General features: G+C 39.1%; 1 protein-coding gene across 1 annotated transcript; it reads right to left on the reverse strand.

Annotated features, from left to right (window-relative positions):
• Window positions 1–728: 728 nt before the first annotated feature.
• Window positions 729–8,551, reverse strand: LOC130102448 (C-type lectin domain family 17, member A-like). Its single transcript, XM_056268476.1, has 6 exons — window positions 8,419–8,551; window positions 8,183–8,336; window positions 7,980–8,140; window positions 1,213–1,340; window positions 1,010–1,116; window positions 729–911 (listed from the first exon to the last, which is right to left on the reverse strand). Exons 1-6 carry the CDS (start codon window positions 8,549–8,551, stop codon window positions 776–778), a joined length of 819 nt encoding a protein of 272 aa, XP_056124451.1. The 3' UTR covers window positions 729–775.
• Window positions 8,552–26,018: the final 17,467 nt, after the last annotated feature.

Raw genomic sequence — 26,018 nt, forward strand, 5'->3', positions numbered from 1 at the left:
CGAGCAACGTCAATGCTCTCATGTTTGCGCGAATCATTTCACACACCAGACTGCTTTATAAACGAGGATCAGTATAAAGCTGGATTTGCTAAGAAGCTACTCCTGAAAGGATCGGTACCAGCTATTCGTGTTCCTGCTGAACCTCTAGAACAACTGAAGTGAGTGTAGCGTTTTATTAAACTTTATATTAATATTTATATTAATCCTTGTAAATCGCTAGCTGCACGCTTCACAATGAATGCATCTAAGGTTTACACTCAGGGTACATTACGGCATGTTTTCTATGTATGACGTTCTCTATATAATTCATAATCCCACGTTTATACTGAACAACGCGGTATGGTTATTGTGTTATTGTGTTACAAACGGTGTACGCCAGAGCCGGCTCTGGTGACGCATAGAACAGAGAGGCGGAGTCAGCAAAGCTCATTATCATTTAAAGTCATATACACTGAAACGGCGTGCTGAAAACAGAGCTGTTTTTGACCAGGTAAAATAAGTGTTTTCTTACAATACTAATGAGAATTTTTAATTAAAGTATATTACAAACTTTCAATTTAGACCCTAATGAATCATATTAGCTTGCACAAAAATGGCATTATATGACCCCTTTAATGTGACCTTCAAATAACAAAAATACTTAATAAAATAGATTAAATTTAAAAAAGTGGATGAAGTTCAAGATTTCTTTCATCATCAGTTGAACGGACTGACATACTGAACTAGGAAACACCTTTATGTATTTTTTACCTAAACCTGCAGTTCATGAATTGACTTATTTTAAAATGACGTCCTCACAGATCCACTGAAAAGCATCATTACATGGATAATCAGCAAATCCTGGCCCATTATTTAGAGCACAATCTTCATCAATTCCTTTGAAACTATTTGGCTCTCCAGACACCCAGAACCTGAAATTAAAGATCAGCCTTTGCTTTCTGTGTGATATGATACTGACTGTGAGATTAATTTATTAGACAATAATCAGTGTAATTCATTGATTTCTCACCCAGAGTTCAGTGTGCTTCCATCAACCCATTTCCATGTGTTCTCCACATCACCGTCAGTCACACCAATCCAGACTTTAACATTAGCAGATATTTTCTTAACAAAACCCTGAGAAAATGAAACAACAACACATTTAGATCTTAAAGAGAATGAACCATTTTCTTCCTATAAACTATCATCCAGTCAGAAAATGAGTTAACTCACTAGTTCTTCTCTGTTGTTTATGATGATCAGATCGGCTCCTCTCTCTGTACAGTATCTTCTGCTCTCAGTCCAGCTCTTCTTCTCAGTGGAAAGGAAGTAAAGACTGGATTTATAGTAAATCCATCCATCTGTAAACACAACCAGTTTAGGTTTAAGCACTTTCACTCCATCACACTGATCCACAAACTTTATTTTAACCGGTTTCACCTAAATAATTAGTAATATATCTATGGAGTGAGGTTTGTGCCATAATTAAACGAACAAATCCAGCATTTTGCAAACAAACTCAATCTGCTTTGCAAAGCAATCTTGCAAACAAACAGAAAGAAATATGCAAAGACAAAGATCAATTTGAGCGAAAACGCAGAGGAGTAACACATATGCATTGTGTTTTACAAATATAAATAAATGAACCTAGATAATTTTTTACAAAAAAATACAAGCCATCCTACAAATTGCTTGTAACATTTGAAAAAATACCAAATCTAGTCCATACAAATGCATATCTGTCTGTTATGATTGTGAGACATTGGCTTTTTATGAGATCTCTCGGCTTGATTTTCTCACAAATGCAGTTGAGAAACCCTCATTTCAATTAAATGAAATGTTCTCAATAATTTAGGGAGAATGACAGAAATAGACTCGTTCAGTGTAGACATAATCACTGATTTGGTCATTTTACACGCGTCCGAAAAAATGTAAAAAGCAACATATGATGGCAGAGCTTTCAGCTTATAGTTAGATTCCCCTGTCCTAGAGAGAGAGAAGTGCTACTAAGTGCTAATGTGGATTTCTGTCTAGATCTTTAATAAACATTTTGCAAAAGAAAACCTCCAAAAAGGTTCATTATTACGGTGACCGACCGAGCTCAACGCTGCAACTGAAGAAAACACATGCAAATAGAAAAAAAACACCTGCAAATTAAGAAAACATCTTCATCAGTTTCACAACACACGTGTGCTACAAATACTCACAACACAACCAAATACAGAAACGCGCTGCAAATAACACAGACCGCAATGGAAATGTTTCCAGGGGAACCAAATAATAAGTGACGAACCGGCTGGGACGTGCTTATTGCTCGTGAGCACCCTATGCCCTACTCGCTTCGAAGGGCAGACGGCAGAGCCCTTAAGTGGGACTTTGGAGTGAGCAGGGCTCTAGTGTGCACTAGTGTGCTGTTATGTAGCCGTGTGGAACGCACTTGATGAAGGGAGCAACGAAAGACAACGTAATTTCCTCATTATTTTCACCTGGGATGTTCCCATGACAACGCAGCACGGAATATAATGCTGTTAACATAACGGTTGCAAATACATTTTTTTTTTTACTTTACAAAATGCTTTTAAAATACGCGTTATATATCTGTGTGTCAGTGTCTCAACTTTAAAAATTTGGACCCTACATTACCTAACATATCTTATGAAACTTTTCTTCATGAAAATTTAAACATAACATGAAACAATTTCTACAGTGTAACTGATGTATAGATTAATATCTTTCCTTCATGTTCTTCTTCTCTATCTTTATTATTTATTTATTTTAGTTTTCAGCTCATTGTTCTTTTCTCATTTGTATTCTGATGACATTGAACATATTGTTAATACATTTTTCTATATTGTATTCAAGTTGTATGTCTTAAAAATGTATTCTCTGTATGTTTTGCAAAAAAAAAAAAAAAAGTTAAAAGAAATAAAATTGAGCGTCGGCGTCAGTTCTGGCAGGCCAAGTAGTCAAGACGCTGCTAACGCTATTGGCCAACACACGGTCTCATCAGCTGATCTGCATTAGCGCATCAGCTGTTCAACTCCTCTCGCCGCTAATGATTACGCTCAAATCAAGGCGCACCGCAAACTGCCCTGTCAATCATCCTGTCACCGTAAACTGCCCTGTCAATCATCCTGTCACCGCAAACTGCCCTGTCAATCATCCTGTCACCGCAAACTGCCCTGTCAATCATCCTGTCACCGTAAACTGCCCTGTCAATCATCCTGTCACCGTAAACTGCCCTGTCAATCATCCTGTCACCGTAAACTGCCCTGTCAATCATCCTGTCACCGTAAACTGCCCTGTCAATCATCCTGTCACCGTAAACTGCCCTGTCAATCATCCTGTCACCGCAAACTGCCCTGTCAATCATCCTGTCACCGCAAACTGCCCTGTCAATCATCCTGTCACCGTAAACTGCCCTGTCAATCATCCTGTCACCGCAAACTGCCCTGTCAATCATCCTATCACCGTAAACTGCCCTGTCACCGTAAACTGCCCTGTCAATCATCCTGTCACCGTAAACTGCCCTGTCACCGTAAACTGCCCTGTCACCGTAAACTGCCCTGTCAATCATCCTATCACCGTAAACTGCCCTGTCACCGTAAACTGCCCTGTCAATCATCCTGTCACCGCAAACTGCCCTGTCAATCATTGTCAGCAGCATTAGGGAACACTCACACAGTTTAGGACTGGGAGAGCTGAACTATTCCCCCTATGAACAGAGCAGCAACGATAACAGAATAGCAAATGCCACGTTATACACGACAAGGAGGAGCTGGGGAGTTGGCGGGCTGCAGAGAAGCGAGCAGCAAGCAGTTAGGAGCGAACTGAATCTGCTTAACCCTCTGGGGACCAGAGTGTTTTTGGGGCCCTTGGGATGTTTTGACATGCACTGACATTTGTGCTTTTTTCAGTTATTTATAAACATGTTAATGGCAAAGGTGTAAATTCACTCTATATAGCACAAACTTGGCTACCATGAGATCTGAGCAACATGTATGTACATGTTTGTATTTTTTATAGAATAATGTTTATGCGTGGTTGAAAAAAATAAAAATGAAAGTTGCTGAAATAAGACCACAAAACACATATTGATTATTTCTTCACAAGACTTTTGAAAATTGTATCACATAGCCTAGAATATTTGCTCCAAAACTATGTGAGAATCATCCTGACTACTCATTCAGATAAGTCAATAAAGTCTTTTACATTTTTAATGACGTGTTTTGTTTGAGAAAGCTTTATGCAGGAGGCGTGATCTCTCATTAATATGTGTGGCATTCCACACCTGAGAAAGACAAAGACCCTCCCCATAATGGCCCTATTAGGTGCTATCAGGCCATATCATTACAGGAGCCTTGCACAAAGAATGAGGAGATTTAAAAAAGAATGGCTTTTAGATTGTTTGGATTTATATAAGGAAAATACAGGGTGCATACGTCTGGACACTTCTATCACACACCCTTCACCATATAGACATGGTTTTATTTCAGTTCAAAGTTCAAAGTTAGAGTTGGAAACATCTTGAAAAGAAAATTGTCTTTCTCCATAAATGTCTTAGTTTGATCATACATATTTCAAAGTTGAGGATTCATTATTTTGATATAGCTTGAACAAACACTATAACATCTTAGTTGATTAGTTTATTGACAAAACATACTATATATTTAACATATGAGCAGAAACTCCTAACAAAAGCTTATTTGATGTCTATTTTAGAGTAAACACTTTATCCAAAACGAGTCAACGAAATGTTGTCTGTTATTTAGTCTGTAACAGTGCATATCTGTGCGTTCATTCATTCATTCATTCATTCACACACACACACACACACACACACACACACACACACACACACACACACACACACACACACACACACACACACACACACACACACACACACACACACACACACACACACACACACACATGATTCACATTTAACAGTAGCCTATGCTATTTTTCCGTTTACAGACACTACGTTATTCTATATCGCGATTAGAACAAAGCACTTGCAAAAAACACTTACTTCTCAGCTGAATCTGTTCATCCTCGAAGTGAAAATAAACCCAGTGGTAAATGTCCCAGGATTGTTCCTCATATAGCCGCGCAAGACGACAGTAGATTAATCTGACTAAAAAATAATGTGTGTTTTCAGAGTTTATGGGCGTTAACGCGTCTCAATGTGTTGCTTCACATATTTGCGTTTGAATAGCGCGTGCTCTCCGTGGGCGTGTCACATTACCAGTGATAATCAGCTGAGAGAACGATAATGAGACGGGCTGACACGTCTCTCTTTTTATATAGATGACATAAACGGAGAATATTAATTTTAGTTTTGAATCGGATCATTTAAAAGTACAAACTCAAATGATTTAAAAGATATATTGCTTATGGCTGGGTGAATAGTATTAGCTGAGTTGTGTTGAAGATTAGAGACGTGCTCCAGAAAAAAAGTTCACGGTGACTGAGAGGCAGAACGCACACCCTGTTTATTTTCTTTATTTTACAAAAGCACAATATTTTATTTCGATTGTATGTGGGCACATAAAAAAGTAGACATTTAACAGATTATTTTCTCATATTTCTTAACTCTATATGAACAGAAATGATGGTAGTACTTTAAGTCTATTTTTCTGCTATGTGAAAAAAAACGAGCAAAACGCGCCGGCGCGTTTCTGGTCCCCAGAGGGTTAAATAGGGCGCCTTGATTTGAGCGTAATCATTACAGGATGATTGACAGGATGATTGACAGGGCAGTTTGCGGTGACAGGATGATTGACAGGGCAGTTTACGGTGACAGGATGATTGACAGGGCAGTTTACGGTGACAGGATGATTGACAGGGCAGTTTACGGTGACAGGATGATTGACAGGGGAGTTTACGGTGACAGGATGATTGACAGGGCAGTTTACGGTGACAGGATGATTGACAGGGCAGTTTACGGTGACAGGATGATTGACAGGGCAGTTTACGGTGACAGGATGATTGACGGCAGTTTGCGGTGACAGGATGATTGACAGGGCAGTTTACGGTGATAGGATGATTGAAAGGGCAGTTTACGGTGACAGGATGATTGAAAGGGCAGTTTACGGTGACAGGATGATTGAAAGGGCAGTTTACTGTGACAGGATGATTGAAAGGGCAGTTTGCGGTGACAGGATGATTGACAGGGCAGTTTACTGTGACAGGATGATTGAAAGGGCAGTTTGCGGTGACAGGATGATTGACAGGGCAGTTTACGGTGATAGGATGATTGAAAGGGCAGTTTGCGGTGACAGGATGATTGACAGGGCAGTTTATGGTGATAGGATGATTGAAAGGGCAGTTTACGGTGACAGGATGATTGAAAGGGCAGTTTACGGTGATAGGATGATTGAAAGGGCAGTTTACTGTGACAGGATGATTGACAGGGCAGTTTACGGTGACAGGATGATTGACAGGGCAGTTTATGGTGACAGGATGATTGAAAGGGCAGTTTACGGTGACAGGATGATTGAAAGGGCAGTTTACGGTGATAGGATGATTGAAAGGGCAGTTTACTGTGACAGGATGATTGACAGGGCAGTTTACGGTGACAGGATGATTGACAGGGCAGTTTATGGTGACAGGATGATTGACAGGGCAGTGTACGGTGACAGGATGAATGACAGGGCAGTTTACGGTGATAGGATGATTGACAGGGCAGTTTACGGTGACAGGATGATTGACAGGGCAGTTTATGGTGATAGGATGATTGAAAGGGCAGTTTACGGTGACAGGATGATTGACAGGGCAGTTTATGGTGACAGGATGATTGACAGGGCAGTGTACGGTGACAGGATGAATGACAGGGCAGTTTATGGTGATAGGATGATTGACAGGGCAGTTTACGGTGACAGGATGATTGACAGGGCAGTGTACGGTGACAGGATGATTGACAGGGCAGTTTATGGTGATAGGATGATTGAAAGGGCAGTTTACGGTGACAGGATGATTGACAGGGCAGTTTATGGTGATAGGATGATTGAAAGGGCAGTGTACGGTGACAGGATGATTGACAGGGCAGTTTATGGTGATAGGATGATTGACAGGGCAGTGTACGGTGACAGGATGATTGACAGGGCAGTTTATGGTGATAGGATGATTGACAGGGCAGTGTACGGTGACAGGATGAATGACAGGGCAGTTTACGGTGATAGGATGATTGACAGGGCAGTTTACGGTGACAGGATGATTGACAGGGCAGTTTATGGTGATAGGATGATTGAAAGGGCAGTTTACGGTGACAGGATGATTGAAAGGGCAGTTTACGGTGATAGGATGATTGAAAGGGCAGTTTACTGTGACAGGATGATTGACAGGGCAGTTTACGGTGACAGGATGATTGACAGGGCAGTTTATGGTGATAGGATGTACGCGACAGATCTGTCCGTTAAAGATGACGAAGTAGTATGTCCCAAAGCTTGTGTATTCTTTTGCTACACACTTTTTCTTCACAAAAAGAGTACACACTTTTAGGGCGTAGTACAAGTAGGCGAATTGGGACACAGCAATGTGCTTCTCTCGGGAGACTAGCGCTAAACTCATCCCCTAGCTTAGCGCCATCTACTGTTTTAGAAGGGTTTCTCAACTGCATTTGTGAGAAAATCGAGCCGAGAGATCTCATAAAAAGCCAAGTGTCTCACAATCATAACAGACAGATATGCATTTGTATGCACTAGATTTGGTATTTTTTCAAATGTTACATGCAATTTGTAGGATGGTTTGTATTTATTTGTGGAAAATTATCTAGGCTCATTTATTTATATTTGTAAAACAATGCATATGTGTTACTCCTCTGCGTTTTCGCTCAAGTAACCTTTGTATTTGCATTATTTCTTTCTGTTTGTTTGCGAGTCGAGTTTTCCTTTATAAAGCAGATTGAGTTTGTTTGCAAAATGCTGGATTTGTTTGTTTAATTATGGCACAAAATTCACTCCATATGTATCCTATAAAGTATACTTCATGTTTACCCTTTTCACGAAGACTTTTTGACAGGTCATTTTTCTCCTTATTTAACTGGTCTCTGTGTTTAATCAGGTCAAGGTTACTTGATGATAATCCATCTCTCTCTTTTATCAATTGCATGTTCCTGGTAAGTAGCTCATCCCTCTCTTCTGTGAGGTTGGTGTTCCTGGTAAGTAGCTCATCTCTCTCTTCTGTGAGGTTGGTATACCTGGTTAGTAGCTGGTGTGTCTCTTCAGGGTAGTTAGTGCTCTTTGTCTTGATGTGGACACACAGCACTATGACCGCAGTCCGCAGAACCAAACACAGCAGAACCAAACACACGAGAGCTGCTCTGGAGCTTCGGTTCCTCACACTATCACTTCCTGAACACCACAGATATGAAGATCATTGCTAATTGCTTGTATTATTCAAATGTGTGTGTTATAATGCAATTAATCTTAGTACCTGTGTGTTGAGGTGTTTGGGAGTTCTCCGCTTCTGTCCTGACATCAGAGCCGTTTATAGGATCCACATTAGCGTAGATATCCATCTCTTCTTCATCTTCTCTGTCCATGCCATCTTTCCTGGGAATGTTCATATTACCATAAGACATATTCAGTCTGCTGGAGTTAGATGTGAGATTATTAGAAGTTGTTTCTTCAAGTGGATTGCACTGCTCTGAACTTCTGCTTTTGAGCTTTTGCTTTCAGCAGCCACAACCACTGTGGTCATATTCATGTGATTTCCGGTTGGGGGGCTAAAAAAAACTCTTTGCTGACTATTGACAAAAAAGTTTTTTTTTTCTCTTTATACTTGTGCATTTATGACTTATGTTTAGATGTATATGACATCGTCCATATACTTAATTAATATGGACAAAGCATCATACTGTAGTTAATAGACCTACACAGCAACTAGAACTCATTTCACCATATAATTAGAGATCAACTGAAATCATTTGGATCTTGACTGTTTCACGTTCATTTTGATATGTTGGTAACACTTTACTTGAAGGCCCAGGTGAAAAATAATTCTATTAAAAATATACTTTAATAAAGTGTACTAAGTATATTTTCTACATTTTGTACTATTTTCGTCAAATCCAAGTATAGTTAAGTGTATTAAATTATGTATTAACTTCAACTTAACATCTATTTGACTACACTTCTAGTGTAAATAGTATACTAAAATGGAACAACTTTTTTTAAACTTCAAGTGCACTAAAATACACTAATGAAAACAAGATTCATGAGCAATTAAGCACACTTACAGTACAATTGCATTGTATCCCCAGGTGAAAAGGAAATATATTTAAATTGTGCTTATTTTGATATACTTAATGTATTTTAAGTTTACTGTATTAAGTATGTATTAAATGTGTTATTTTGAAACAACTTTAAGTATACTAAGTGTACGTTAATATGTATTTAAGTTCAATTTTAAGGTAATAGTAATATATTTTATTATATTTAATTGTGTTAAAATGGAACTATTTTAAGTACATTTAGTGTAATATAATAGCACTTCTTTAAATTGTATTTTTAATACACTTTAAATCTACTTTAGAAATACAGCTGAAGTATATTTTTAGCTTCACATTAATGTGTTCCAAGTATATTTTAAATATAATATCAGCTTATTAATAATGTATTAGTAGAACACTATAAGACAGTATATTAAACATATATTTTTACAAAACCATTAAATATGAAAATAATATATTTTAATGTATTAAAATACAGTGAAAACTTATAATTCAGTAAAACACACAGTAAAAACACACTCAAACACTCTTTGAAAGATAGTAAACTTTAATGCACTACATCAGTACAGCATCATATAAAAACTAAACAAAATACATAAAATGCATTGATCTGCAGAGGTATTAAACAGAAGAAAAAAACTCAAACAAAGTGATATACAATAGCTGCAAAAAAAAAACCTTCATCCTTCAAGTGAATTGAAGTGATTGGTCTTGGAGTTTGCCTCATTGTTGCATTTTCTTCTAATCAGTGCTCGCACCTCAGACACTGTCGTGGTCGGAAACTGTTTGATCACAGTATCTATGAAAAGGGAAAAAGCAAAATTAACCTCTGTTAAAAAAGTCACTGTTCCCTTTTGAAAGGGAACTTGCACTGCATATCTAGGCGCCCCTGTTATACTTCTGGGTCGTACTAATATAGTCATAGGCTGTCGCCAAATTTGATTGCCGTGATTTTATAGCTTTTCAGACACCAGTTCACCTGGAGGGCGTTACCCATAGCATAATCCATACAGTGTCTCATTCCCTGTTCTCAGGGAACAGAGCTTACAGTCGTAAAGTCGTAACACGTTTTTTATTACAACACAGTATGATGTTTTGACATTTCCCTACTTGTTGTATTAGAAGGTGAAAAAGACGTACTGTTAAATGTATTATAAATGCATTAAATTATATTTGTATTGTACTAAAAACATACTTAAGTACATTTTTAATAGTATGTCTTTTTCACCTGGTCAAAATTAAATATTTTTGCATATAATGCTTAGTTCATATATTTTAACAGTAGACATTCAATAACATTTTTTAATGTAATTCAAAAAAAGAGTTTTACAGAAACAACAGAGGAAAATACCACTTTTACAATTTCCAATAGAAATCATATTTCTGTTATTGAATGTAATGTTATATGTAGCTATTCTAAAATACAGGGCTCGACATAAACACTTTTTCTGTGTATTTTTCTGAAAGGATAAGTGAAAAGAGTATTTTTACTAGCCCTACCTGTCACGGTATTTGGATCCAGTGTTTCTCTCTAGTCTCGTGCTTTGTTGTTTACATGTGTGCGAGTGTGTGAGTGGGTGTGTCCGCATCATCAGTTGATCAGTATTCAGCTGCGATCACTCACCAGTACCAGCTGCCACTCATCTCATCTCCTATAAAGACTTACCACTTTCTCATTCCCATTGTCAGATCGTTGTATGAAGTCCTCGTGTTTCCTGTGCCTGTTCCTGTGCTTCGTGTCCCGTCTCGAGTTCCTGTGTTCCGGTTTTCGTCGTGTTGGATTTCGTTTCGTGTCTGGATTACATCATCACTCTTCTGAGCACCCTGCACTTCATCCTTCACTCTGTGTCTGACCATCGAAGTCCCTGCGCCACCGCCTGCTAAACCTGGACTATCATTATCATCATCTTTACTTACACTATTAATAAAGAGCTTTTACTTGCATCTTGTGTCCTCGTCTCTGACGTAACAGAACGATCTGACCAAGAATGGACACAGCAAGTACATCAGCGCCGACCATGGAGGACTGTTTGAGTAACAGTATGGCTCGTCTGGACGTTCAGGAGAAGAATTTAAATGATACTGGTCGCGCTGTTCAGGCGTTAGTGGCGCAGGTGTCCGAGCTCACCCGGCAGATCCAACAGCTACGAGCTCCCACTGCGCCGCCCGCACCGGCCGTTCCCCCCACACCATCGGAGAGCCCATCCCAGTCGGAGCCACGCCTACCTTCCCCAGAGCATTATTCAGGTGATCCAAGATTTTGCCGAGCCTTCTTAACCCGGTGCTCCATGCATTTTTCGCTCCAGCCTCAGACTTTCCGGACTGAGCGTTCCAAGGTCGCCTTTGTGCTCACCCTCCTGACTGGGAAAGCGGCACTATGGGGAACGGCGGTGTGGGAAAACGACGATCCATGCTGCACCTCGTTCCAGGAGCTCTCCGCTGAGATGAAGAGAGTTTTCGACCGGACGGCCGGCGGAAGAGAAGCTGCAAGAATGCTGGCTGAGTTACGTCAAGGAGAAAGGTCGGTGTCGGACTATTCAGTCGAGTTCCGGACCCTTGCAGCGGAGAGCAAATGGAACGAGGAGGCGCAGTGGGACATGTTCCTGCATGGGCTGGCTGACCGCGTCCGAAGAGAAATCTACGCTTTGGACCTGCCCCAGTCTCTTAATGAACTCATCGCTTTAGCTCTCAGAGTTGATGCCCGACTGTCCCGAGTTGGTGGCCACGCTATGAGTAGACGCCCTCTGGCAGGAGCCGAGGGACCACGAGTTGGAGGCGGGGACGCGGTCAGCCCCGTCGACGATCACGAGCCCATTCAGGTGGGTCGAGCTCGGCTTTCCCGGGAGGAGAGGGAAAGGCGGAGGTCCCAGGGCCTTTGCCTGTACTGTGGTGGAACCGGACACTATGCTTACAACTGTCCGGTAAAAGGGCAAGCCCGATAGTAAGTATGAGGCTACTATCGGGTGGGATCTCCGCCGAGAAGACCTCATCTACATCTACCCTCCTTCCGGTAAGACTGAGATGGTCAACACTCACTCACGACTGTCGAGCACTCTTGGACTCCGGAGCAGAAGGTAACTTAATGGATCACTCATTTGCACGTCAATTCAAGATTCCCCTCAAGACCCTCACACATCAGATTGCTGTACACGCACTTAATGGACAAACACTTCCCAACATCACGTTTGCCACAGAAGACATCACCCTCACCACATCAGGCAACCACACCGAGACCATCTCGTTCTATATCCTGAACACCCCCCTTGCACCCATTGTCCTCGGTCACCCTTGGCTCGTCCGGCACAACCCTAAAGTGGACTGGCAGCTCAAGTCTGTGTCTTCATGGAGTAATCAGTGTCATAAGTCTTGTCTAGTGTCTGCCTGTCCGTCTGTTTCTGTCCCTGTGTTGCAGGAGGAGGCAGTGGATCTATCTAACGTGCCCGCGGAGTATCTGGACCTGAAGGAGGTGTTCAGTAAGTCTCGGGCTGCTTCTCTCCCTCCGCATCGTCCCTATGACTGTGCCATAGACTTATTACCAGGTACGGCTCCGCCCAAGGGCAAGTTATATTCGCTCTCTACACTTGAGAGGGAGGCTATGGAGAAATATATTTCTGATTCTCTAGCAACAGGGTTCATCCGCCCTTCCTCTTCTCCAGCGGGGGCGGGGTTCTTTTTTGTGGGGAAGAAGGATGGGTCTCTGCGACCTTGTATTGACTACCGGGGGTTGAACAACATCACGGTAAAGAATACTTATCCTTTGCCGTTGATGTCTTCAGCCTTCGAGAGGTTTCAGGGAGCGACCATCTTCACAAAATTGGATTTACGTAATGCCTATCATTTGGTCCGCATCAGGGAGGGGGATGAGTGGAAGACCGCGTTTAACACCCCCAGGGGACACTTTGAATATTTGGTTATGCCTTTCGGGCTTTCCAACAGTCCAGCGGTCTTCCAGGCACTCGTCAATGACGTGCTGCGAGATATGAAAGATCAGTTCATCTATGTCTACCTGGACGACATACTGATTTTTTCTTCTTCTCTCCAGGAACACGTGCAGCACGTCCGACGAGTGCTTCAGAGGTTGCTAGAGAATGGGCTTTTGTCAAGGCGGAGAAATGCGATTTTCATGCACAGTCTGTCCCATTCCTAGGATACATCGTGTCGGTTGAGGGAATGCGCATGGATCCTGAGAAGATCAAGGCTGTGGTAGAGTGGCCAAGTCCAGAGTCTCGTAAGGCCCTACTGAGATTTCTGGGGTTCGCCAATTTCTACAGACGTTTTATTCGCAACTTCAGCCAACTTAGCCGCACCTCTGACCGCTTTGACCTCCCCCAGAACGACGTTCAGGTGGTCAGACGCAGCCGAGGCTGCGTTTGCCAAATTGAAGGGTTGCTTCGTTTCAGCCCCCATTCTGACAACCCCTGATCCATCATGTCAGTTCGTGGTGGAGGTCGACGCGTCAGAGGTAGGGGCAGGAGCAGTGTTATCCCAGCGCTCTCTTTCAGACGACAAGATGCATCCTTGCGCGTTTTTGTCTCACCGTCTGTCCCCTGCCGAACGCAATTATGACATTGGGAACAGAGAGTTGTTGGCAGTCAAGTTAGCATTGGAGGAGTGGCGTCACTGGTTAGAAGGGTCGGGGGTACCTTTTATCGTTTGGACCAACCACAAGAACTTAGAATACATTCGAACTGCTAAAAGGTTGAACTCCAGGCAGGCTCGGTGGGCACTTTTTTTCGGTCGTTTTGATTTTACTCTTTCGTACCGCCCGGGTTCTAAGAACATCAAACCCGATTCTTTATCGCGCATTTTTGATCGTTCCGAACGCCCGTCTACTCCCGAGTGCATTTTACCAGAGACCCTATTCATCTCCACACTCGTATGGGAGGTCGAATCGAAGGTCAGGAAGGCCTTAGAAGGGGTAACGCCCCCGGTCGGTTGCCCACCGAATCGTTTATTTGTGCCTGAGGGTTTGAGGTCCAGCGTCATTCAGTGGGGGCATTCTTCCAATGTGGCTTGTCATCCAGGAGTTAATCGCACTAGGTTTTTAGTCAAACAACGGTTCTGGTGGCCTCTCATGGCTCGTGACATTCACAGTTTTGTTGTGGCTTGCTCAGTTTGTGCCACTGGTAAGACTTCCAATCGACCCCCAGATGGGTTACTCCAACCGCTGCCAGTCCCTTCGAGACCCTGGTCTCATATCGCTCTAGATTTCGTTACCGCCCTCCCACCCTCCCAGGGTCATACGGTAGTTTTGACCGTAGTGGACCGGTTCTCGAAGGCGGCTCATTTCATTCCCTTGCCCAAATTACCCTCAGCCAAGGAGACAGCGGTGATTGTCGTTGACCACGTCTTTCGGTTACATGGCCTCCCGACAGACGTGGTTTCTGACAGGGGACCCCAGTTTGTGTCCAAATTTTGGCGAGAATTTTGTAAGCTTCTGGGGCGACTGTCAGTCTGTCCTCAGGGTTCCACCCCCAGAGCAATGGCCAAACTGAGAGAGCCAACCAAGATTTGGAGAGAACGTTACGATGTTTGGTTTCCAAGAACCCTTCCTCATGGAGTCAACAACTTTCTATGGTGGAGTACGCCCACAACACGTTGCCAGTGTCATCCACGGGCCTATCTCCGTTTGAGTGTAGCGTAGGTTACCAGCCACCAATTTTTCCTAGTCTGGAATCCGAGGTCGCGGTCCCCTCTGCTCACGCCTTCGTCCAGAGGTGTCACCGCACTTGGACTAGAGCCCGTGAGACTCTTCTCCAAGTGGGGTTGCGCACCAAGGCCAAAGCCGATCGCCACCGGTCTAGGCCTCCCGTATACGTCGTTGGTCAAAAAGTGTGGCTTTCTACCAAGAACATTCCTCTCCGCTCCGTGTCTAATAAACTTGCTCCCAAATTCATTGGCCCGTTCACTGTCACCAAGATCATTAGTCCGGTGGCAGTCCGCCTCAACCTTCCTCCGGTGTACAGGACAATTCACCCCGTCTTTCATGTATCCAAAATTAAACCCGTATTTCATTCTCACTTTAATCCGCCTATCCCGGTTCCTCCCCCGCCGCGACTCGTAGATGGGGAACCAACTTATTCGGTCAATCGTGTGCTGGACTCAAGGCGGAGGGGGCGTGGATTCCAGTACTTGGTGGACTGGGAAGGTTACGGTCCTGAGGAGAGAAGGTTGGTACCGGCTAGAGACATTCTGGATCACTCCCTTATCGATGATCACAATCGACAGGTAAGGAGTCCTGGGAACGCCAGGAGGCATTCCTAGGGGGAGGGGTACTGTCACGGTATTTGGATCCAGTGTTTCTCTCTAGTCTCGTGCTTTGTTGTTTACATGTGTGCGAGTGTGTGAGTGGGTGTGTCCGCATCATCAGTTGATCAGTATTCAGCTGCGATCACTCACCAGTACCAGCTGCCACTCATCTCATCTCCTATAAAGACTTACTACTTTCTCATTCCCATTGTCAGATCGTTGTATGAAGTCCTCGTGTTTCCTGTGCCTGTTCCTGTGCTTCGTGTCCCGTCTCGAGTTCCTGTGTTCCGGTTTTCGTCGTGTTGGATTTCGTTTCGTGTCTGGATTACATCATCACTCTTCTGAGCACCCTGCACTTCATCCTTCACTCTGTGTCTGACCATCGAAGTCCCTGCGCCACCGCCTGCTAAACCTGGACTATCATTATCATCATCTTTACTTACACTATTAACTCTCTGGGGCCGGCGGTCTCGCCGGCGATACCAGCTCACTTTTTTCCTTATCAGTGCAAAAGAGACTCAAATTACTCTGTTAATTTTGATCTTACATATAAGTGTTGTACATCATTCGATCCTGTTAAGTTTGTATTTTTTTTGTGGAACCTCATAATAAAAACAAAGTGTTGTGCTTTTCGCCTAATAAAGAAAAATAAACATGACGCGCGTTCTGCGTTCTCTCTGTCAGTGAAGTCCATTCTGAAACGCGTCCGAAAAATCATCTGTAACTCTGCAAATACTCAGTCAAACAGGTATACAGGCACACAGGCATGAAGCCTGAATTATCTTCTTTTAAATGAAGTAATTTGTATAAAAAATTGTTTTTCTCATTTTATGTAATCTGTACGAAAAGAGAGAGATGATAGTCGTTCTCGTCTCAGCTCATTAAAGTTAATTTGACCACGCCCACGGAGCACGCGCTCTATTCAAACACAAATGCTCTGAGGCGATCCACACCCACATCAGCTGGATAACCCACCGAAAGAAACTCTGAGAGACGCTGTGAGGAATAATAGTACTATCTTAATAATAATCCTAGAAAAAATTACCTCAGAAGTAGGCTACAGGTAGTTTCATTTGGAGGAGCAACGGATCCAGCCGAGGAAATAGGTACATTCTTTATTTTCAAGTGCTTTGTGCTAATCGCGATATGGAATAGTGTCTGTAAACAAAAAGACTGTTTGAATCGCGTTTTTGTGTGTGAATGAATGAACAGCTTTTACCTAACTATATTCCAATACTGAGATGAGTAAAAATCGACTGAAATATGTTGAAATAAAATATTTTTGTATAAGCAACGTATTAAACTGCAAATTAACATTTATATGTCCTAATCATAAAAACGATATGTTACATATGAAAGACAAGATGTCGTTTTTACTGTAAAATACTGCCACATCAAATAAGCTCGTTTGCTAAGATGTTATTATAGTGTTTGTTCGATTGTAAGCTATATTCAAACTAATTAATCCGCAACTGTGAAATATGTATGATAAAATGTATACTTTAGTATATAATACAAAGAAAGATTACATTTGAAATATAGTTAAAATTTTAATTGTTGTTGTAATTGTAACCTTTTTATTAAAATAGCAAAAATATATGTAGGCTACATATAAATAAATCTTAGGTAAATCTTAAAAGCTCAATATAAGCCTTCTCTTTAAATTATTTGTATTGTGTTTTATTAGTGACACATTTGGGATACATTCCCAAACTTTCTGTTAAAACAGTATGATAATTAACTGCACAATTACTAGAAATTTTTACATTTGATATTATACAATTTGCAAGCACAATTTGAAAAATAAATAAATAATTGGAACTGTGAACCAATTTTGTATTATATAGGCATATATATATATATATATATATATATATATATATTGTCATTGCATTCTTGTGGCTCAGTGACACACCTGAATGAAAGGGTCATTAGTATGCAGCCCCATTATGCGCTCATTATGCGGGCCCATTGTCTTCTCAGGTGTGAATCACAGCAGGTCACACCCCTGCGCATATTGCCTTTCCAAACAAAAAGTGTCATTTTTAAATTTAAACCAATCTATTGTTTTATGTGAATGATAAGGCATAATGATTTTCAGATGATTTTGAAGAAAAAACTCTAGGCGACAACATCCATTAGTCAAAAGTCTTGTGGACAGATATTTAGTATGTGTTTTGTGGCCTTATTTCAGAAACTTTAAGTTTTAGTTTTTTCAATAACCACGCATAAACAATATTCTCTCAAAAATACAAATATGTACATACATGTTGATAACACATTATGGTAGCCCTGTGTGTGCTATATAGAGTGTAATTTCACCTGTGCCATTAATATGTTTATAAGCAACTGAAAAAAGCACAAATGTCAGAGTATGTCAAAACATCTCAAGGACCCCAAAAACACCTTGGACCCCAGAGGGTTAATAAAGAGCTTTTACTTGCATCTTGTGTCCTCGTCTCTGACGTAACACTACCAGACAAGTAGTAACACTGAGAGAATGATTCATATTTTTATTTTTCAAATTTAATATAACGTTATCTTAACAATATCTCAAGAATGCGGTTTTCCAAAATATCACGCAAAAAAAATAAAAAATAAAGTAGTTATTCAAGATAGATAACTTACAAGCAGTTATTATAAGTCGCTTACATTTTAGACACACTATTGACTGTTTTTGTTGTTTTTCACCAACGAAAAGTTACAAACAAAGAGGCTCAACTATTAGGCCTAACGTTACTCGACGTCATCTACTGACGGTTTAATAAAAAATAAAAAAAATCTTTGCAAATGTATTGGTTATGTATTAAATTTAAAAACTCTCATATCATTAGTTATTACCGTTTTAATTTCGCAGTGCAAGTTATTTAATTCGTTTTGTAAAAGCTTAAAGTGGATGATTACAACTTAATATAGGCCTATTTATCAAATGTAAGATATTGACATGAAAACTGACAGCCTAATATTAATGAATTAGCCTAACATTTTATGGATTTAAATTTTACAAATGTGTAAGTTTAATTAGAGCTTAAGGATAAATTATTACAACACAAATAAGTACGTTAACATTGTGTTAGGCCTACGTTATTATGTTCACCGATTTAAGTTACTTGTCCAAGGGACAATCAAGCCGTGTAATCACTATTAATAACCATTTTGTTTTCTGCAAACACAGTGTGCAATGTTTTTATAGTTGTTTTATGTCACTGTCTAGATTAAGGATCTATAACAATTGACTAAGTTGATCTACGTAACGTATGTAGCTCGCGTCAGTGTCAAGTTATCGATTAACGTCAGTAATCCACGTTATCTAACATAGAGCATCGGCATCAACTTCTGAAAATATTTTCTAAACCCAAAGTGAGAATAAAGCCACTTATACTAATCACTTAAACTAATAAACTTACCCCCAAAGAAGTAAGATCTTTGCTGGCAGTGTCTTGCTTTGTCCATGTCGTAGCCCTCTTCACTGCAGTTGTTCGCGGGAGCTGACCTGGTATTCTGCTCGTCTGTGTTCTCTTAATATGGTGCTGTCCACCTTCACTAGGTCAGAGTCAGGGAAATAATACAAAGCAAATTTCGGAAAAGACATGATTTCTGTTGAAATATCCGTATAGTTGGAATACCACAGTATCCGTTGCCCGCCCAACTTGTAATTTCAAATGGCAGTGTGTGATTGGACAATTACCTGCATGCTTGGTTTGAAAAGCTTGGCTCTGATTGGTCGAAATCTATGCACCTCGAAATAAATAAACACACACACATGGTGCGTTCAAGTCATCTCGTATAGATCGTATTTACGAGTTGAATGCACTTGAACGCCACCACAATGTCATAAATACCAGTGGGGAGCTCGGTATTTTCTCTAAGCCCCGATCTTTCCGAGTTGTGGGCGTGTCCACAAAACATGGCGTAAAACCACAATACTTAAATATTAGGCAGTGATATTGTCAAGGTTTTCTATTTACAGCGCAGTTAAGCTAATTGCTTGCACAGAATATGATTGCATTATAATATAACAATGCAACATGTAACGATAAAGTTGGCAGTGGCTTCATAAATTAATTAAAAACATTAAAAAACAGAGTACATCTGATGCCAATTTAATTGTTCTTCATTTTCTAGAACAAGAGTTTAAGAACCTTACTGTATTTTTGTGTAATTAATTAAGAGAAAGTACTCCGCCATCTTACTCCGATGAAAGTGACTTGAACGCACTGCCGTCGTACACACGACTTCCCACCTCGTACGTACGAACTTCCCAGGAGGACTTGAACGCACCAACACACACACACACATACTGTATATATATATATATATATATATATATATAAGTATATATACATTTTTTTTATGCATATACCGGTATGCAATTAGTTTAAGAATTCATTTGAATATCTGATATATTTATTGATGTGTTATTTAAATATATTAAAATGTTAAACATGTTTTTCACAATATTTTTAAAAGCAGGGCTGAAGCACATGCTATTACATAAATATTAAAAAATATATTGCAGTAGGCCTATACATGGTTTTAAATAGTGTAACCAAACTAAAATATTAATCGTTTTGCTATACACACAAAGTAAACATAAAAAATACTTTAAGTTAGTAACACAAGTATGTTTTCTGTAAATACACTAAAACATCACTAAACGTATGCTTATTTTTATCATATTTCTTAAAAGTATAAATAAGCAAATATTTATTACAATGTATTTTGAATAAATTTTTTTTGAAATATAATTAAAATATATTTGTATTTAGCATATTTCTTAAAAATGTAATTAAACATATATTTATTACCAATGTAGTTCTAGTACACTTTTTAGAAATATATTTAAAGTATGATTGTCATTAACACATTTATTAAAAATGTAGTTAAAGGGATAGTTCACCCAAAAATGAAAATTCTGTCAGTAATTACTCTCCCTCATGTTGTTCCAACCCCGTAAGACTTTCGTTCATCTTCGGAACACGAATTAAGATATTTTTGATGAAATCTGAGAGCTGGATCAATCCTCCATACTAGTCCATAGGCTTCTTCAGGGATTGAACTTGCCGGCCTCGAAAAGTTATTAAAGACATCGTTAAAATAGTCCAAGTGACTACAGTGGCTCAATCTTAAGTTTATCAAGCGACGAGAATTCTTTTTGTGCGCAAAAAAACAACAAAAATAACGACTTTATTTCAACTATTCATTTCCTTCTCTTTGGGCCTCTAGTCAGTTAACGTAGTGTGATTCCAGAGAAGGAAATGAATGTACGAGTCATAGAAGCAGTCAACTGATTTGTTCAAAATGACAGATTCGTTCTGGAACTAAGCAACTAGGTCACTGAATCACAAATACGCATAACTCTTTCTGTGGCTTGTTTGGAGCTATTGTCATTGGAGAAATAGAGCAAAAACAGAAAATATTTGGAATATTATGTCTAAAATGTCACATCACAATATTCACTCTTTGTTTACTGAACTGTTTTATAAAATCATCACATTTGCAATCGCCCCAATAATCTGGAAATATATTTTTATATATGTTATAATTATGAAAATAACTCATACTAGGGCCATTTTTCCACCACATTTTGAATTTTGGGTGCATATTAATTCTGCTGGCATTTTTTGCCACCAACCCCCTGATAACATTAAGAGAAACATAAACGACAAAACTAACAGTTTTCTATATTGTTTTTCGTCATTGGAAAGAACAACATTTTTGGCTTTAAAGCATGATTTAAAAAGAAATGTGGCAAATGTTATACAAAACATATACCATCATTAATTATCATTTGAATATTGACAACATTAAGCTACATTTAAAAACATAATTGTGTATAAAGAGGCATGCTGTTTTGACCAATATTATTCTCTCTAGATTTAAAGATAGTCAAATTAACTATAACAAACAGGTTAAACAAGACATAGCTTACTTTTAGACGTGGTGAATGAAGTTCGACTGTTCGAGGTTGTGATGGTCGTCGATATCCCTTGCCAGTTATTATGCGTACAACAAATCTTCTTGCATGAATATGGTCATTTTCTAGTGTTTATATCCAAAAAGATACGATGCAGGGAGATGTTTTTGTATTTAGCGCGATCACCGCGATGTAGGCTATTTCTGGGCTTGTGCAGCGTCACGCAATCGCGCAGAATCTGATGACGTCAATGGTTCCGTTGCTTTCATTTTGTTTATCAATGGATGTTGCGATGATTTATATAAAAATGTATATCAAGTCATTCTCGAGTCATACAGTTCAAGTCAAGTCAAGTCTCAAGTCATTGGATCTCAAGTCAAAGTCAAGTCGAGTCATTTTCTTAATTTAGTCAAGCAAGTCTCAAGTCCTTAAATTTGCGACTCGAGTCTGACTCGAGTCAAGTCAATATGAAGGAGGTTTATGCATGTTTATGACAACTGTCATTAAGTGTCATTCGCTCAATTATGACATTTTTAATTCAAATATGACATTGTTTGAGATGTCTTTATGACAACTTGACATAAACCAATACATCATAACCTGTCAGTGTCTTGATCATGACAATTTGACATTACTAAGACAACACAACCTGTCATAAATATGTCATAAACATGACATAGCAGATTAATGATCAAACTTAAGAAAGCACTTAGCTTTATGAGGTTAACATTACATTAAACTGTCATGTGGTTGGTGTTGACATTGGCTGTCATGAGGCCAATACAGCCAATGAGGTCATAGCAGTCGGCATCAAGTGCATATATAATTTTAAAAAGGAGAACTTGAAGTTTCAATCTAGCTCATTTAAATTCTTAGAATGTATTCATTTACCAGATTTAAGAAAAAAAGCAGCACATTTTTAGTTTTTTTTTATTACTCAACTCAAACAAAACTTCCTGAAGTTTGGATTTTTTTTCCTTTAGAAAGTTATACTTGGATATTCTAGATTTCCAGATTACATTTTGTCTACATGTAACAATCGCCAAGCATATAGCAATTTATTACAATATTATAGGCGATTTTCAGCGAAAAGCTGGTGTTTTTTGAAAAAAAGTTTTAGTAAAGTAAATAGAAACATTGTTATATAATAATAGAACACTGAAGCAAAAGAGACTTATATATATATATATATATATATATATATATATATATATATATATATATATATATATTGCTTTTTATTTTTGTATGATCAACTCCTTCATCATTCCTTCGTTCAAAAAACTTAATTTGATCTAAGACTGGAGATTGCACAGGAAAGTAAAGTGAGTGAGTGAAAGCAATTGTTATAGTGTTTAATTGGTATCAACTGGTGTTGTGCCACAGACCTAAGAAGTATAGATACTAGGGTTTAAAAAGACTTCTGTAGAAGTTGAAGTATCAACTCAAGCTTTTTACTCAAGTAAAAGTGTAAAAGTACTGGTTTCAAAACTACTTAAAGTATAAAAGTAAAAGTAATGTAAGGAAAAAAATGCCATTAAGGACAAAAGCTTAGACTGCGCCACAGGGGCCTAACTACCACCTCTTCAAAAACACATTGTTCTAAAGGCCATAATGTTATATTAAAATGTTAATGTTGACAAATTTGGGATGCACTAGGCTACTTGTTTCAGCCGCATATATGCCCATTGAAAATGAATGCATTTTAGTACAATGCAAATACATTAAAGAACCATATATGTGTACTACTGAGCATTAACGTGTTTCATGGAGCGGAAGATATGATGACTAGATGCCTATAAGTATTGTAATGGTGCAAAAAGTCAAACTTTAGAGGCATGTTATCAATAACCTTTATTGGAATATAAATTTATATAAGCTTAGCTGCAGGAATCTGTGAGGGCAACAGACAACACAACTGGTGTACCCAGGGTAGGCTTAGTAACAAATATCCTTGTATGATTGTCTACATACACTAAATATTAGTGCTGTCAAAATTAATGATTAATCCAAGTGATTAATCAAAAAATCAAAATAACCCTGATTGATACCTTCCTGATATGTACTATGCTCAATTATATAGCATTCTCTCAAGTTTTGAAGTTTTTTCTTTGGTTGTTGCGTTAAATCTTGCCCAGATACAATAGTGCTATTTTCTAATTGGCTATTGTGTAGCCTGCCTCTTTCTTTATTTTTGATTGGCTGATAAGTGGCTGGCTCGACTAAGAACTCCAGGGGAGACGCGCTTGATTCCTGCCGGTTCCATAGTTAGAGCTGCGCGGACAGAGACATTTTGGGCGCTGCGGTATATTAACCCTCTGGGGACCAGAAACGTGCCGTTTTTTTTTCACTTAGCAGAAAAATAGACTTAAAATACTCTGTTGATTTTGATCGTACATATAAGTGTTATACATCAATCGATCCTGTTAATTGTCTATAATTTTTCTGTATACTCACAATAAAAACAAAGTTTTGTGCTTTTTGTCAAATAAAGAAAAATAAACATGATGCGAGTTTTGCCTTCTCTCTGTCAGTGCAGTCCATTCTGAAACACGTCCGAAAAATTAACTCTAACTCTGCAAATACTTGTCATACAGGCACGAGAGATTTTTCTTTATGAAGCTTGAATTCTCTTCTTTTCAATGAAGTAATTTATATAAAAAACAAATATTCTCAGTTTATGTAATCTGAATGAAAAGAGAGTGCTGTCAGATTTTTTTTCCCCAGCTCATTACGCGTTAATCTGACACGCCCACGGAGGACGCGCGCTATTCAAACGCAAATGTTGAGGCAAGCCATGACAATGCCCACATCAGCCGGTCCACCGCGGCGGTAAAATGTGTGGTGTATTTTCTGCCTTTTACCGCCAAGAGGCGCTACAATCATACACTCTGAAAAGTGTTTGTTTATTCTCTCTAATGCGTAATCTGCCGCCGCACCGCGGCTCATTCAGAGCGATTGAAAGCTGGTAGCAGATGAATTCAACAAGTGAAACGTAGTTAAAATAATTCATAATCACAATACTGAAATTAGGCTACTGAAATGAAATTGAATAAATAATGAAAAAATAAAACATTGCAATAAAAACAATTACAGACGTACAGACGATAGCTCAGTGGTTAACGCAACAACACGAGCTTCGAGGAGCTTCAATCGACCCGAGATCGAATCTCAATGTAGCATACATGTTGTTAACCGATGTTGGCCAACAGCGTTTATATTTTACCTTCTTGATGCTTAAATAGCTAACTGTTTATAACTGTTTACTTATTTAAAGTCAAGAGTTTTGTTTAATTATTATTACAACATAAATTTGCTACATTCCTGTAGAACCGCAGCCGCTGCACAAACGACAAAAACTGATGAAGGAAGATTGTCAGCCGATTGCATCAGAAAATGAAAATGAAGAAGCACGTCTTTAGTCTGCTAAATTATTGTGTAATGTAAAAGAACACTAAAATTACTTAAGTTTGAAACCAAGTTCGAACATTTCAAGGTTTAAATAAAGTGTCGGGACAGTTTTTTTTTATTTAAAACAGGGTTGCATCGGGTTTAGAGTTTATTTCTTTTGCGATGCAAAATAAGAAACACTAGGCTAATCTTATTCTTGCGACATTTTAAATTTGTATTGCCAAAGAAATGACAGCTATATTAAACAATTAAAACAGTAGGCCTACAAAACGAAAATTGTCCAAAGCAACATAATTAAATTAAAACATGCGTTTTTCTTTGCCTCTCTCGCGCTGAATCTCTTTTTAACAAGTTTATTTAGTCTCCCTCGCTCTCCATATGAAAGAGGAACATTAACACCTAGGCCTATTGTCCTGCGCACACGATACAGCACTGAACTGTCCCTCCAACCCCCCACCGGCTATCGGAGTCTGAGGCTGACTTAACACAAAGAGAAGTCGCAATTTACACTTAAATCGCTATTCTAGACAGTGTTGATAATGAAGGAATTAAATGATTTAAGTTACATGTAGCCTAGTGATATTTCTGTCATAAAAGTTTATTACTAAATATTTCATTATTTCAGTAATTGATGAAATAAAACCGGTTTGGGCCAGCTTTTTCCAAGCAAAACTAAATATAATATGAAAAAACGCATGTTAATTTGTTGTCATGAACAAATTGTTCAACTCAATATTAAATTCTACAGGGATCTTTGGATCCTTACAACCCGGCATGCAATTTGTGAATTAAGTTTTTTTTTTTCTTTATTATTCAAATAAATATCGAACCACGGTGCTTCGTGGTAATGCTGCTAAATTAAATAACATGTATAGAATAATTATGAACTTAAATGAAACAATATCGCAACATTTCGACAAATACATTATTTGATCTGTTTTTACATTTTAATTCAGGGCGATTTAACCTGCTACATTTAATTAGAGCGAGATTTTCACCCTTGTCTTGTCATTTTCTCATTGGGAAGCGCTTACATAGGCTGCATGTTTGAGTAGATCCTCTGTACCTCTCGTTTTCATTATGGATTACATAATCAGATAACATTTATTAGCCTGAATATTTAGACATTTAAAGGCTTTAGACATAGCCGATTTCTTATAGTGACTGAGCTGAAGTGGCTTTCGGTTCATTTTTGTGACGCGCAGTTCCCGGAGACAGACGACA

Source organism: Rhinichthys klamathensis, unplaced genomic scaffold (assembly GCF_029890125.1).
Source record: "Rhinichthys klamathensis goyatoka isolate OS25496 unplaced genomic scaffold, OSU_Roscu_1.1 h1tg000272l_1, whole genome shotgun sequence".
Lineage (NCBI taxonomy): Eukaryota > Metazoa > Chordata > Actinopteri > Cypriniformes > Leuciscidae > Rhinichthys > Rhinichthys klamathensis.

Excerpts from the sequence above, each read along its gene's own strand:
- LOC130102448 (XM_056268476.1), bottom strand. The coding sequence starts at position 8,551 with ATGAACATTCCCAGGAAAGATGGCATGGACAGAGAAGATGAAGAAGAG. Across the intron at positions 8,337-8,418 it reads CCAAACACCTCAACACACAG|GAAGTGATAGTGTGAGGAAC; the intron begins GTACTAAGATTA and ends TGTGGTGTTCAG. Across the intron at positions 1,117-1,212 it reads TAAACAACAGAGAAGAACTA|GGTTTTGTTAAGAAAATATC; the intron begins GTGAGTTAACTC and ends TCATTTTCTCAG.